This window comes from Topomyia yanbarensis, chromosome 2, assembly GCF_030247195.1.
Source record: "Topomyia yanbarensis strain Yona2022 chromosome 2, ASM3024719v1, whole genome shotgun sequence".
Classification (NCBI taxonomy): domain Eukaryota; kingdom Metazoa; phylum Arthropoda; class Insecta; order Diptera; family Culicidae; genus Topomyia; species Topomyia yanbarensis.
The window spans coordinates 38668466-38685465 of NC_080671.1; the positions used below are offsets into that span (position 1 = coordinate 38668466).

Below are 17000 nucleotides of genomic sequence, written 5' to 3' on the forward strand. Positions count from 1 at the left end.
TATGGATCAAATCACCCTTTTTTTATGGATCATTCACACGGTTTTGTGGATTTTCAGTTTTGTTTTATGGAACATGGACAACTTTTTTATGGATCGTTTTACAATTCTTTATGGATTATTTTAAATATTTTATATGCAAAAGTACATTTTCCCATTAATATATATTGTCTTCGAATTAATAAATTTTCGTACAGACTGAAATACTATACTAACTTAAACCTATTTTCAATTTGAACATTTCTCTACTTAAGTTAAAGTCAAAATGATGAAAAACGCTATTGAAGAGCTGACAGCAAACATCTACCGGGTTATTCTGGCCGTACTGCGTGCGATGAGTAGAGCGCCGAAAGAAGTCTATTCTCCGCAGAGACCTACCAGGAACGTTGAAGTCCAGCTTAGCGAGAAGCAGAAGGCAGTCAATGTTGTCAGCGAGAAGATCGAACACAAAAAGTCGCTGCAGAAAAACTCTCCTGTTTCGTAGCGTAGGTAGGTTGATAAGAGCACAACGATGCTCATACGGTGGTAGTTCAAATCGATTTCGCCAGGGAAGCCGTCGAAGGGCATACCGGACGAAGCTCTTTTGCACCCGTTCTATGCGATTAATGTGTACGGTGTGATACGGGGCCCAAACGATAACTCCATACTCTAGAATGCTGCGTACCAGACTGATGTACAGTGCCTTCAGGCAGTAGACGTCGTTGAAATCTTGGGTGTTTCGTTTGATGAGTCCTAGTACTGCAAAGGCATTAGCAGTAACTGCATTGAAGTGTTCGATGAAACGTAGCTTACGGTCAAGTATAACACCAAGGTCCTTGATTGATGAAACTCGTTTTACTAGGGCAGCGCTCACTGCATACCCAAACGTAATTGGCGAGAGTATTCGTGTGAATGTGATTATGTTGCATTTCTGAATGTTTATAGTCATTCCGTTTCTATCACACCAACTCATGATCCTATCTATGTCCATCTGGAGTGCACAACAATCTACCAGAGTTGTTATGATGCGATAAATTTTCAGATCATCTGCGTACATCACCTTACACGATGTCAATTCGCTGCAAATGTCATTCACAAAGAGCACGAAGAGAAGAGATCCAAGGTGACTCCCTTGAGGTACACCCGATGTGATGTGATGTGAAATCAACTTAATCCACTTAACCAGTGGCGTAGCCAGAAATTTGGTTTGGTAGGGGGGGGGAGTGGTATTACAGACGCAATTTTTTAGAAAAATTCTAAAATTTAATATGAGTTTGATAAATTATTGAAAATTCAGAAACATAAGTAGTCTAACAGATGCCATTCCAGTCTACAAACAAGAAGAATCAACATGGAACAGTTTTCAAACCTCTATAGATAATTTTCTTGTATAACATATCAATGAAGACAAAAATTGCGATCTTTTAAAGTGGGATAAATGATCGAAAAAAATTTCAACGTTCAAGATCACCTAATTTAATAATCCTTCACTTTGAGGGCGTGACAACTTCGAAAAGTTATCAACATAAAACAGCGCATGGTTTGATATAGAAATTTTAGTGATTAATTCTCATAGAGGTAATTATGGAGAATTAACGCTTCAAAAATATTAAGAGAAATTGTGCCTTCAGCAAAATTGTTGATAATGTCATTTTAAACAAACTTTTCTCAGCGAATTTTCACAAACTAACAATGTTCCACGAATGTGTTCAGTAGAAGAATTCCTTTAGAAATATATAGTTTTCTCATGAATTGATTTATGAGGTGATTTTTTAAGAATTTATTTTCAATTTTAACCGATTTTCCATACTAACTTCCATATAAACTTTGAATTTTTTGGAGAGTACGTAGACACAACCGATCGGTACCAAAATTTGCACAATTACTAAGGGCCAAAAAAGGAATCAGTAGAGCCTGGTAGAGCTAAAAGTCAAAAATTGAACCAGTCTAAAATAGATATATAAATGAACATGCTATATTTCTCCTTAGTGAAGAAAATTTACGTGAAAACTATTTTTTTCTGCACTACGGAGAAAATTGTTTAAAACTTTACTGGAGATATTAATTCTTGACCCAAATTTGCTTGAAGAGCAAATTCTCTATAATTACTTCTAGGAGGATTGATCGCCAAAATTATTCTATCAGCAGATGAACAGTTTTACGTTTTGGAATTCTTCAATGTTACTTAACTTCGAAATTTGCCAGTTTCAAATGAATGTGATCGTTACCGTTAAAAATTTATCTAGCATTAATTTTACTTTTCTTCATTATTCAAGCTCACAACTTGACAACGAGTCCTAGTACCTAGTACACAAAATTTTAGTACGCCGTTCAATGCAGCACTCAAATATACATTTAATAGCCACTAACTTGAAATATATTGATATATTTGTTAATTCCAATCCTGCTTAGAGGCTATTCATTGATAATACAACAAAAATCAAATGCTCTTAAAAACCGATCCTGACTAGCTAGAGACAAACTGTAAACGTCATTTATCATCAACCTCCAACTAGTTTCTGAAATGTTATTCTTGTTGTAAACCATATTGAATTTTTGTCTAAACTCTACGCAATCTAAAAAAATACATTTTCAGCAAATGTTGAAAATACTAAACTGTAGGCAAGTTTTCGGTGAGCAAGTTTATGTTTTATAGACAATCAACCTATTCAAACTTAGCTTCCCATTCGAAAAATTGTCTCTAATCCATATTTTTGAGCATCATTCTAAAAATGGGTTCATAATGATTCAGACAGTTATTTTATTTTACATTGAAGTAATTTGACAACTATGGGATTTTGGCAAAAAGATAAATTACAAAATCCCCTTCCCACAATTTTCTAGAAGTCCTTATGACGCTTTAAACACGGTTCTCAATGTAGTGATCAGAGAATATTTTTCAAAAACATTTTGTAGAATATTTAATTAAATTCGTCAGTATCAATTTTTTTTATGCATTTCATTTTCATAAAATGAGTAGAATTATTAATACAAAACAAATATATATAATAAATAAATCAAATCGGTTCAGCTCATTGAGTGAAAAATGTGGTCTAAAAAGTGATGAAATTGATAGAATAAATAAAATTGATTCCAACAAACAAATTAGATGAAATGAATAAAAGGAATGATTGAACAGAATCAATAAAATCAATAAAGCGAAGAAACTGAATAAAATGTGAACTGGAAAATATAAATAATATAAGTAAACAAAAATAGTGAAATTAATAAAATTAATAGAATGAATTAAATAAAAAAATAAAGAAAGGAATAAAACGAACAAAATAATTAAAAAGAACAAAATGAATGAAATATTAACATATTATTATTCAACAATAAAATGATAACAATGATTAAAATTGATAAAATTAATAAAATGACTGCAATGAATAAAATGAATTAAGTGAATGGATTGAACAAAATGAATAAAACAAAAAGATAAATGAAATAAATAAAATTAGTAAGGAATTAAATATGAAACATAAAATAGAAAATGCGGAGGAAATTAAAAAAATCAACAAAATGAATAAAATAAACAAATGAAATAGAATTGATAAAATAAATAACAAGGTGAAAAGCATTCGTGTCGCGACGTTCAAGTTGATCGGTAGTGTTGTGACGAGCTCCAATAAAGAACCTTGTGAAAAGTGAATCTAACCAAACTATAATCGCAACCTTACACGAAGTTAAGTACAACACCTCTTTACAGAAACTCAAGAACAGATAATAAAACAGTGCTGATAAGCCACACAATGTGTGATGAAAGCGGGGGAGATCTATCTATAGATCTTATAGATAATCAAAACGTGCAAATGACAGATTTGACGTCCATTGTTCCCAATCCAGATCACGTGCTTCCTCTTCCCAATGATATAACCCCAAAATCCAGTGAATCATCATTGCAATCTAACAATGGCGAAAACGGTCAATTAGGAAAATCAAACCCCGTGAGAATTAAAGTGTACCCAGAATCTTCCGAAGGGCCATATCTCATTTTTTTCAAAGCTAAAAGCAAAGCTCTTAACGTAATACAAATCTCCAAAGATCTACATAGACGCTATCCTTCTGTTCGCGAAATCAGGAAAATATCACATGGCAGACTTCGGGTTATGGTTGTCCTACGTAAGCATGCGAATGCAATTGTTGCTGATGCTATGTTTAATTTAGAATATTTCGTGAATATACCAAGTGAAAAAGTGGAAATCGATGGCGTCATTTCAGGCCCAGACCTTGAGATGGCTGATCTTATAACGCTCGGCAGTGGACGATGGCGAAATCGACTATCAAAATCTGTTCGTGTAATTGACAGCCGAAGGTTACACGATGTTTCGCTACAAACAGGGAAGAAGACGTACAAAGAATCAGCTTTGGCGCGAATTACGTTCGAAGGGGACGTATTGCCTGATTATTTAGAAATTGAACATGTCCTAATACCAGTGAGACTGTATGTACCGAAGGTGATGTATTGTGAGAACTGCTAGCAGTACAACCATACAGAAAAGTACTGTTCGAATAAACATAGGTGCGGTAAGTGCGGTAACGGCCATCTTGATTCAGATTGTAGTGTTACAGAGAATAAATGCATCCATTGTGATGTTCAACACGCCGAAATTTACGAGTGCCCTTCTTATTCCTTGGCTAAGCGGCAAAGAAGGAAATCTATTAAAGTTTCATCCCGGCATTCATTTGCAGTAATGCTCAAATCTTCTATGGAAACAAGCAATCAGTTTGAGTTACTATCTGAAGTTGCAGATCTACCCGATGATCCTGCAAACGATAGATCCCAGTTAATCTCCCACTCACCCTTAAGGAAACGAAAACGAGTGAGCCACCCAAAGCCCACTAAACCAAATTTGAGGAAAACAATTGGGCCCGGCTGTTCGTATACTACGAATAAGCAGGTTTCGAAGAATCCCCCTCCAGGACATTCTCCAAACAAGTATGACTCTATGTTTCCTAACCTACCAAAACCCGTCCCGCACTCAAAAAGCCACAGCAAAAGTACAACCCTTCCAGAAAGCAAATTCACTTTAACAAAAATCATCGATAGTCTATGCGATGCTTTCAATTTTTCAGTATCCGCTAGAGAAATGATTCGCTCGCTTTTGCCGTTAATCAGAATTTTATGCAAAAAAATATGTGAACATTTGCCCCTCATTGAATGTTTGATCTCCTTCGATAACTAAAATGAATAATACAAAACTACGAATATTACAATGGAACTGCAGGAGTATTACTCCTAAAAAAGAATCGCTCGTGGTAATGATAAGCGAATTTGAAATTGACATTGTGTGCCTAGCTGAAACGTGGCTTACAAGTGACGTAGATTTTGTTGTTCCTGGTTTTAATATAATTAGACTAGATAGAGAAGTACCTTATGGGGGAGTTTTGATTGGAATCAGGAGAGGTGTAGAATTCTGTAGACTAGAGTTACCTAAATTAGGAAAAATAGAAGCCTTAGCAATTAAGTGCAAAATTGGAAATCAAAGTTTATCTGTTGCATCGGTGTATATTCATCCAGCACCGCATGTTTTACAAAAAGACACACTAGGGACAATTCTATATTAAATTTGCAAAAGGGCGAATAAGATTTGTAAACAAACTTTTATTTTGATGGTTTCTCTTAATTTACTATAATTTCAAAGCAGAAAACAATTGAAATTACTTCTACGAAGGGTAAAAATTTACATTAACGCATATTTTTCATGAAATTCAACTGTGCAGCAGACTAATGAGCGAAACAAGTTTGTTTACAAAAAACACTTTCGCCCTTTTGACGAAATTATATTGAATTATCAACTCTATCCAAGGACCGAAATATTTATTGGGAGATTTTAACGCGCATGGAACGATGTGGGGAGAGCCACACGATGATAGTAGAGCAATTCAAATATACAACCTGTGCAACGAACTCGATCTATCTGTGCTTAACGATGGACGGGCAACGAGAATTGGAGTTCCTCCAGCAAGAAATACTGCAGTAGATATATCATTTTGCTCAAACTCTATTGCACTGAATAGTAACTGGGATATTATTGATGATCCCAACGGAAGCGATCATTTACCCATAGTTATTGAATACAATACTGGAAGACATAACATCGAGACTAACTGTGCCAACGATTTAACGATTAACATTGATTGGTCTCAGTTTCAAGAATTAGTTATTTGCAAAATGCAGAACTATGATAGGAGTAGTATGGAAAGGGAAACAGATGTTCTTCGAGAGTATAATTTTGTCGTGACTAACGACTTACCTTTCAATATAGGGGCCCCTTTTCAAAATTTCGGAAGAAAAATGATGTAAGATTTTGAACGCTTATATCTTTTGTTGTACTGAATGGATTTAATCAATTTCTTCGGCATTTTGTCGAAAATATTTGTACCAATGTTGTATTAAATTTTGGAATATGTAGGATATTCATTATCAACGGAAAAATAGTGTTTTGAAAAATCTTTCGAAAACGACTCGGAAAAGTGAAAATTTTCAGCCCATCCCGCACAGAGCCGTCAAAATGGTGCAGCAAATGAACAATAAAATAATGAAAAGTTTATATAAAGGTCCACTACATGTTTGTTCCTATGATTATTCGTATTGGGTTGCTTGACGAGAGCAGTTGGTGGGGGAAAGCCGGGATATTAATTTTGGTTAAGCCATTAGAAGTCGGACGGAAAGGAAAGGCTCATGCACGCCACGAGAACGAGCGAGAAAGCGATAGTAGTGCATATTAGCGAAAGCGTTACGTACATTTTGAACTTTATTAACTTTTCTTCTACAAAACGGATTGCCAATCTTGTTTCATAAATCGGAAGGAAAACGTTCAATGCTTGCTACCGATACGTTCTTTGCTATATAAAATATAAAATATATACAATATAAAATAGTTCGAAAACTACTTTAAATGAAATCAACATTAATGATAAAACCTATAAATAGGGGTGTCGCAGCTTTTCTCAAAGCCAGACGTGTGTAAGACGCAGTGCATAACAGACGTGCGTGGTCGTGAGAAGCTGCATCGGACGACCAATCAAATCAGCTACCATCGGAGAGAAGAAGAAAAACATTGGTGGAGGTGGTGGCGGTGAGAAGTCCAAAAAGCCAAAGGCTAAGAAACACAGTCACTGAAAAGGCGGTAGTAACTGCCACTAAAAATGCCACCAAAACATCGAAGGCTGCAAAGCGTACTCATTCGGTGTGAGCTGCGAAAGGGGAAAGATCGTATGGATGTACGCAGTAAAAACAATCGTCGGCAAGGTTTGAATTGTTTTAAAAGATTCCCGTCTTGTATCAACATAGTTATCTACAAACCGTCCTTATTAGGACGAATACAAAATGGAAAAAGAATTTAATTAGAAAGTTTCTTTTATTAACTGGTATTAAGTTTGCGCCTGGTAATTCTGTACTTTTACCAGTGAATCAGAAAATGTTTTTCTAATCTACAAACCCGAAGGTTTTTGCAAATCCTTCCAAAAAAATCAGTGAATGTGGCAACTCTACCACTAAGCGAAAGCTACACCAAAACGAATGATGAAAATATTTTCATTTATCGATCAAAAGAACGTCCTTCCATCTGCATTGTAAAGTCAATAAATAGGAACACCATGATGAAAACCGTGCTCATTCGGTGTGAGCTGCGAAAGGGGAAAGATCGTACGGATGTACGCAGTAAAAACAATCGTCGGCAAGGTTTGAATTGTTTTAAAAGATTCCCGTCTTGAATCAACATAGTTATCCACAAACCGTCCTTATTAGGACAAAGGCAAAATGGAAAAAGATGGGTTGGTAATGTATATGACATAACAGGGGTGTCGTGACCACACTTCGAAGTTATTTCAAATCTTGCAAAGCATAAATTGACATAATTTCAATGATTGTTCCTTTATGAATGAAATGACAAATTTTCAGGTCAACGCGGCAATAACTTTGCAATTTATAGAACAATTTTATATTTTTAGTTATCATATATTAACTGTCATCTCTTCCAAACAACTTAACCCTCTGCTGCCAACCACGTGGTTTTGCAGGGTTAAGGAGAATCATTGTAAAATGTCCAATACATGATTTTATGTTGTTACCTCCACTAAAACCACTTCAGAACACTCCCACCTGTCATACATGTACATTGTCTGCATGTTGAAATCATTATATGAAATTATTGACCTGTATTCAACGCGGAGAACTCGGTAATAAAATTGTTTTGCTGAATATACTAACGAACGGGATCTCCAGGAAAATTTCGCTGAGCCCGGTGAATCGAACTTAATGCGCAAAATTTAGCCATTTGAAGGAGATACAAGCAGAATTTTAAGAATATGAGCATCGCGGTTATGTCCCGGACATTACCCGCCCCTAGTTTTTCGCTAAGCGTGTTCATTTCTGTACGGAAAAGATTCCGATGGTTGTTTCGAGAGATTTTAACATTGATATTTCAAAGCAAGAAAATTGTTCATTTCATGAATGAATGTCTCAACGAGCTTAGAATCCAGCGCATCCCCTATCAACGCAGACGCCAACAACAAAGGTTCTTTTCAGAACCACCATAATTATTATAAAGAATAACTTGAAACATTCCCACATATTTCATTGAGTATCATTCGATTTGAATTACAAGTCAAACGAGTAGTCACGACACTCCGGTTATGTCCTAGACATTACCCACCCATCTTTTTTTGTATGACCTAATTGTAGAAAGTGCTACAAAGGCGCAAAAGAAAAAAAGTCCCCCCACAATAGATAAGAAGCAAATTAGACAGCCTTGGTGGGACGCAGAAACCAAATCCAAATACTACGAGCGATCAGCGGCTTACAAAACATTTCGGCAATCAGGAAAAATCGAAGATTTCAAAGCCTATCAACAGCTTCAATACGAATGCAATAAACTGTTTCAGAACAAAAAGAAAAATTTCTGGCGATCCAAAATCGAATCGTTCGATAAGGATACTCCCTTACCATATCTTTGGAAAACTGCCAAAACCCTGAGAGGTGGACCAATTCCCAATAACGACAAAAAATATTCAGAAGACTGGATATACGAATTTTCCAAAAAAGTTTGTCCCGACGCTGCACACAGGCCTTTCTCTGCGAATTACGAAATGCACGAGTTCCCAGAGTTATCAACACCATTTTCTATGACAGAGTTTTCTACTGCACTCTTATCTAGCAATAATACCGCATCTGGACTTGATCGTATCAAATTTAAAGTTCTAAAAAATTTACCGATATGTGCAAAAGAATTGCTTCTAGATATATACAACCGACTATTAAGAGAAAATACTGTACCTGATCAATGGCGCTCTATCAAGGTTGTCCCCATCTTGAAAACCGATAAAGATCCTTGTGATTACCGTTCTTATAGAGCAATCAGTTTATTATCTTGTATTAGGAAGAATTTGGAAAAAATGATATTAATCAGACTGGAAAGCTGGGCGAAAAAGCAAGGTTTTATACCCTGTACACAGTACGGGTTCAGAAAAAGTAGAAGTACAAATGACTCTGTCCCTACTATCAACAGGAATTCAAGAAAGTTTTGCTAAGAAAGAAGAGTTGACAGCAGTGTTTTTAGATGTGCCAGGGGCGTATGATGCAGTTAATATCGAAATATTATGCGAAAAACTACTAGTACATGGTGTTCCACTATTATTAACAAAATTCCTGTTTAATCTGATGTATAAAAAAGATATGTACTTTTATGTGAACAACAAAGAAAAAGATTTCAGAAGTAACTATATTGGACTTGCCCAAGGATCTGCCTTGAGTCCTTTTTTATATAACTTCTATGTCAAAGATATAGACAACCATATTGAGGAAGAAGTCGTGCTTGTGCAATTTGCAGATGATGCGGTAATTTGGGCCAAAGGGAAAAATGCAACAAAGGTTGGAGAACAACTTCAATCGAGTATAGACAACCTGTCGCGGTGGGCTGACCATTTAGGCCTGGATTTCTCGACACAGAAAACTGAAATGGTCACCTTTTCTAGAAAAAGATCCCCTTCGAACATAGCGCTAACACTAAATAAAAATATTATAAAACGTTCCTATATTCATAAATACGTAGGAGTTTGGTTTGACTCAAAATGTCTATGGAGAAAGCATACAGAGTATGTAGCAGCGAAATGTCAGAAACGACTAAACTTCTTAAAAACAATAACAGGCACATGGTGGGGAGCCCACCCAAGCGACCTTATTACGCTATACAAAACTACAATCCTATCAGTAATGATGTACGGATGTTTCTGTTTTGCAAGTGCAGCTAAAGGCCATCTAATGAAACTGGCCAGAATACAGTTTCAGGCGCTAAGAATTTGTTTAGGGAATATGCCATCAACTCACACGATGTCCACAGAAGTAATTGCTGGCGTAATGCCAATTGAACTAAAATTTATCGAAAGTAATTTGCGGTACCTATTTCGCTGTCAGGTACGACAAAACAACAACTTGATAAGAAAGCTAGATGAGCTATTTGAATTAGATCCAGGTTCACGTTTCCTCAGTTCATATCGTCAATTTATCACAATTGACACTTACTACCCCCTACAAGAAAATCATTTTGATTATTCATACGAAACTGTACAAGTCGAACTAGAAATCGACTTTTCTCTGAAAAACGCTTTTAATCCACCTAACAGTGTGATGAGACATTTCTTATAACTCTTATCACTCTCTTCGGATATTATATCCTTTAGAACTTGATGCTTCGCGATGTTTTTGATAACACATACTACATGGGATAGTGGCAGGACTCAGAGAATCACTCAAATCAGCATAGGACAACATCAGTGCTAGAAATCTCAAACCAAATCAATGGGAAGGCGAAAAAATGGCCCATAAAATAGACATACCAAGGAATTATTGCTAATGCTTTGTTAATAAAATATCTAAATTTCTCAATCAATGCATTGTGGTGGGAAAACTGATTTTTCTAATGGGGTTATGCATATTGTACTGAGCCAAAAAAAATCGATTTTTTTTTTAATCGATTTGAAGTTTATACTTTACTCAAATTTCCAACGCGACTGAGAATTAAGAAATCAACGGTTTTTCTTGAAAAAACGCACCATTCAAAGAAAATCAACAGTGCATATTTCCAGACTTGGTTTTATTTCCTATTTAAGAACTATTGTGTTTTTTACATCCTAGATTGCATGATTCAGTGATCGAAACCCAAAACTTCATGAAGTATTTGAAATTATTAAATTAAAATTTGTTTTTGCTATTGAAATTGACAAAATGATTGTATATATATATAGTATATAGTCCCTTTGCCGATTGTTTGCTTTTTCGGTCCCACCTATCAGCATTGAAGTATCGCCCTTACGTTTTTTTACAATACCAATTTTACAAGTAGTGGGGGTTTGGTGAAAAGCGATCTGAATGTCTAAACGGCGTAATTCCGAAACCGTAATTTTTTAAGTTTTAAAATTATGCAGAATTAATTTTTCAGAAAATAGTAACAGAGCAAAAAAGTACCAAAGTCCAAACAAATCAATTTTTGTCAAACGTTACTTTTTCGAGTTTACATCAAATCTCAATGTTCCATGCATTATAATGTCATTTGGCATCAAAAATACAAATTTGATTTTGAAAATTTTTCATTTCAGTTTATATGGGAATTTGCTGTGTGATTGCACTCTTCAACTCGTAACTCCGGAAGTCCAATCAATAAAAAAATCAAAAGCAGCCGATGGGAAGATTGTACCTTTCATTTGAGACTAACTTTGTGCAAATCGATCCAGCCATCTCTGATTAACAGAGGTCACATTTTTTCCACATACACACATACATACAGACATACATACACACACAGACATTTTCCCATCTCGACGAACTGAGTCGATTAGCATATGACACTCGGCCCTCCCGGTCGGGATTAGATCGACGAATTTTAGAGTGAATGAGAAAGGCAAAAACATTTTTAGCAAATGTTGAAATTTATGCATTTTTTGGTGAGCAGTTCTATGTTTCATAGACATTAAATCAATTTTAACTTCGCTTTCTATTAAATAAAGACCCTTATTACAGTACATCTCTACAAAAACGAGATCAATTTGAAAATAAATCTGAGGATTATGATTGATTACAGAACTGTGGAATTTTCTATTGGAATGTTTTCAGGCAGAAATTTGATATTGATGCTATTAGACAACTGTGAAATCAAGACCAAGAGATCAGTTACATATCAGGACCCCATTCCGACAATTTATCAAAAGTCCTCATGACGTTTACAACAACAGGTTATCAATCTACGGATCAGATAATTGTTATTGTAATATTGAAATAAATCAGTCTGCATCAATAAATTTTTAACTTCAATCCAATTTTTTTGTGTGGTGGGGGGGGGGGGGGAGTTGTATGGTGTTAAACCCGAAAACCTTCTCTTGGCTACGCCGTTGCTTGGAGTTATTTATTTCGCTTTTCATTTTCCGATATGTTTCAGATCGATCCGATGGTTATAAGTTAGAAAAATTGCAGTCAGAAGGTTCGCACAAATGAACATTTTTGCACTGATAAGTTATCAAGTTCCTTCCAGACAACTTGGAAGTGTTCGGTGATTATTTCTAGCGGTTGTAGATAGTAAAATGAAATACAAAATTCGTTTTATCGAAATAATGTTTGGCTTATTTCAATGGATTATTACTATATTGAACAATAAATAGGCGACAAAGAGTAATCAACAAACAACAAGCCCTAACTTTTAAAGTATTCAAAATAGATATTTGAAGTCTTCAGTAAAGTTATTTGCAAAAGTAAGAGCTACAAATTTGCTGAAGGCATCATTTCGATATAAGCACTTGTAAAAAAAATTGTGAAAATATCTCACTCATAGGGGGATTAATCAGCAAAAGCACAATACCAAAAGAAAGGGCGTATTGCCTCTATTAAATTCTCTGAAGATACTATTGACCTAAAATAAGCCGTTTTGGCGTTAATAATAGATTACATGTTTTTGGTCATATTTCTGGCTATGGGAAATGATAAAAATCTTTCGTCCGCATTTAATGTTAAATATCTCTTTTGATAATAGTCCGATTTCAACAATCTATAGCTTGTACGAAAGGTATTTGTTGAAGCTGTCTAAAAACATATAAATTGTTAATCTATGTTGTCAATTTCGGCAGATAATTTAAAAAAACTGCAAAAAACGCCATTTTTACGCATTCAAACATTCATATCTTGGAAACTAAACATCAGAATCAAAAACAAATTAATAGCGTTCATACTGTTTTTTAGTTCTTTCATTTAAAATTGGTTTGGATAAGATCGGTTCAGCCATTGCTGAGAAACACGAATGAGAATTTGTCCGTTACATACACACACACACACAGACACACACACACACACAGACATTGTCCCAAATCGTCGAGCTGAGTCGATTGGTATATAAGACTCGGCCCTCCGGGCCTCGGAAAAAATCTTGAAAGTTTGAGCGAATTCTATACATTTCTTTTATAAGAAATGTAAAAAGATATCGAAAAAGTTCCATGTGACTTAAGATCCTTAGCAATACCATCCGCATTCAGAACTAAGTTCGAAGGATTTGATAGCAGTTCCCTAATTTACACCGATGGATCAGTTATAGACAATATGGCTGGCTTTGGAGTCTTTCACGAAAGCGTATCAAAGAAATATAGACTAGAAAGTCCATGTTCTATCTATGTTGCCGAAATTATTGCAATTTTCCAGGCATGTAACATCATAAGCCAACTCCCCCCTAGCAGATATGTTATTTGTTCGGACAGCATGAGTGCTCTTCTTGCCCTAAAATCAACAAAAATAGATCATAACGGCTGCATATTTCTTCTAAAAATTAAAGAAGTATTACAGCAACTAAAGTCGATAAATTATGATGTTTTACTTGCTTGGGTCCCTTCTCATTGCGGTATTCATGGCAATGAAAAGGCAGACCAACTAGCTAAAGAAGGAGTGTCATGTAATATACTATTCCATCGAGGAATCCAGCATAATGAATTGTTTGGTATAGCCCGCAAAACATCGATGAGTCTTTGGCAGGAAAAATGGGATATGGACCTTTTAGGAAGATATTGTTATTCTATAATACCTCGTGTTTCCGCGAAGCCATGGTTCTCCGGTAGACCTATCCAAAGATTATTTATCAAACAAGTATCTAGACTTATATCTAATCATTACAGACTCAATAGTCACTTATATAGAATAAACCTTGTATCAACTAATGTTTGTGAATGCAAAAATGGATACGAAGACATCGATCATGCCGTGTGGATATGCGATAAATATGAAAATACCCGAATCCCTTTCAAAGATAAACTGTCCCTTGCCCTTAAACCTTTAAACAAACCAATCAGAGACGTCCTTGCAAGCTTTGACATTCGATTTTTGAAAATAATTCTTGAATTTCTGAAGAGTGTTGACATAGAACTATAAACCCTGGATAGGTGATATTAAAAATAAATAAATGGAAGACGAAGTCGACATCAACGGAGGAGCGAGTTTACGGCAGAACACCCAGCCCAATCCAAAGGAAGCGAGCTGCACTATCAAAAATGAATGACATAATGACATACAAATTATATTTTGCTATTATATATATTTATTATTAATCAACTGTACATGGTATTCGGCTCAGAATAACTAAGTGTTAAGAGCCTTAAATAAAGAAGGAATATTATTAAAAAACAAGGTGAAAAAATAAACAGAATAAAATAATTTAATGATTAAAATCTTCATGTTAAGCGATGTTTAACAGTTATAAAATTAACAGAATATTAATATTAGAATCTTCATTTGTGTCAAATTCATAATCTGGATGAAATGTATAAAATAAATTACTGAAAAAATAATCAGAATATTAAGATGAGACAAACTTCATAAACTGGAAAAAAATAGCAAAATGCTTAGAAAAGAAGAAGCAAATAAAATAAGTTGAATGAATGATATGAAATGTTTGGTGGATTCCCATTTTTTAAGGAATGGCTATATAATATACCATGCCCTTTCCAGTATTTCTATTCTTTTCTATTTTCACCTTTTCGTTTTCGTTCTTCTGTTCTTGAATGTGTCGTTCAAGATTATTTGGTATTTTTGTTTTATTTATCGACTTTAATTAGTTATCAGGAAATTTAAACGCGCTATTTAGTTTGAAATTCAAAGTTGGTCACAGATTTCTAAAAAAACGAATTTAATGCAGAATAGAATTTTTAGATCCAGTATTTTAACGCGTAATTGGAAATAGTAAACTAAGATTAGGTCACATATGCTAGCAAGCCCACAGAAAGAGAATGCTTTTTGTGAATGACACAGGTAAATATTTCAAAGCATTCATTTGCATTATGAATTGAAGGGAGTGTGCAGCGTCTATGCTATGTTGGCGATTATATTATTGTCGATAGCACGAAAGCCATGCATTCTGTCGATTGCAATGCAGTCACTTTCGAATTATTCTTATAGCTTGCGAATTGTTTCGTTCGAAATTCTCGTTCCGAAGACATTAATTAATGAGTCCTATGCAAATCCCATACCATATAACAGACTACTAATTGTGACTGTTAATGCAACTTCAAATGAAGAGTTCTCAGCATACAAGAACAAATAAAATCTCCGCTATAAGTTAGAAGAAACATTCTACTTGGATCCCGCGATTAGAGTTCATTTTATCATCACAAAACATGTATTTTTAGTTATCAAATGAAATGTTTGAACATATGTTTTATTTAAAATTCAATAGAGATACGATGAGTTTAAAAATCGTGGAACGCCTCTTTTCAAAATTTTTATCTTGAAACATCCATATTGTCCAGCTAAGTTACATATTATTCTGAGATTCGTTTCCTTAATTCTAGTGCATATAAACGGGGAGTACATAATTGAACTAAATTGGAGTTAAAGTAGTTTTCGATTTTTTGGTCACATGCCTTCCCATATCGCAACGTTTCGAAGGAACATCGACATAATATCGATTGATCTGCGCTGTGTGAACATTTCACAAGAGTTTTTGGATAAAAAATGAGCCCTATAGGGTTGACGACTATGTTCCAAATATCACTGTCAAGACACTGCAGAAATCAATCTTTTAATTGAACGAGATGGTTTCTACACACTGTTTCAGGGGAAATAAAATCCAGCAACTTTCCATGGTCATTGATACTAGAATACCGTCTGTAATGATGGAAACTGATGAATCTTCGTATTGACTATATCAAATTTCAAGAAATTTTTAAATGAGCATGCACCCGCTTCAAAGAATTCGACTTGGTTGTGAGCAACGGGCAAGCATGGTAATTTATTCAAACTTTATTCCAATTCGACGAGGCTGAATCGTTAATTTGCTTTTCACAATCACAGAATGGCAACACTTGCCTACAGCTCGAATCGAGCGATAGTACGAAGCATTGAACATAATACTCAGATCGTCAATGACAATCAACCATCATTAGTGCGTTATCATTGCGAAGCTTATATTCATTATGATGTTGCTCGTAATTTTGGTGTTGTTTGGAATTTCCGAACGCTACTACTGCGCACCATTTTATATCGATCCTGATACCATTATTAAGCCGGAGCATGTCCAACGGGACGATTTAGAGCGAGGTGACGAAGTTACAGCTCCAGTAGATCCCAGGCCACCACCAGAAATTTCGAATCAGGAAGCACAGGTAAAAACCAATCAACTTCCCTAACGTAATTTTACTATTAACAATGCAAATCGAACAGGAAGTCCTTAATGAGCTCGGATTTCTGGATGGGATGAACTCTTCTTACGACGTTCTAACTAGATTGGATCATACTAAGGACGATGCGGTGGCTACTGCACTGAGAAAGTTTCAGCGGCGTTATCAGCTGCCTGAATCCGGACTACTCGATGACGACACCAAGCGTCTCCTTGCCGCTCCGCGTTGTGGCCTCGCTGAGTTGAACATAGTGCAAGATAGGTGGACGAAACAGTTGCTAACGTACAGGATCAGAAGCTTTCCTAAGAGCCTTGAACCAGCAATGGCACGGCAGCTGATCAGATCAGCGTTCGAACAGTGGAGTAAGCATACCAATTTGA

At 35.3% G+C, this 17000-nt stretch overlaps 1 protein-coding gene across 1 annotated transcript in view; it reads left to right on the top strand.

Annotated features, from left to right (window-relative positions):
• Positions 1–16379: 16379 nt before the first annotated feature.
• The window catches only part of LOC131679437 (matrix metalloproteinase-C-like), a 1651-nt gene continuing 1030 nt past the window's right edge, over positions 16380–17000 (top strand). The window contains exons 1-2 of the mRNA XM_058960167.1: positions 16380–16605; positions 16664–16982. Of these exons, the coding sequence (XP_058816150.1) occupies positions 16417–16605; positions 16664–16982 (508 nt within the window). The 5' untranslated portion in view covers positions 16380–16416. The remainder of the gene's footprint in view (positions 16606–16663; positions 16983–17000) is intronic.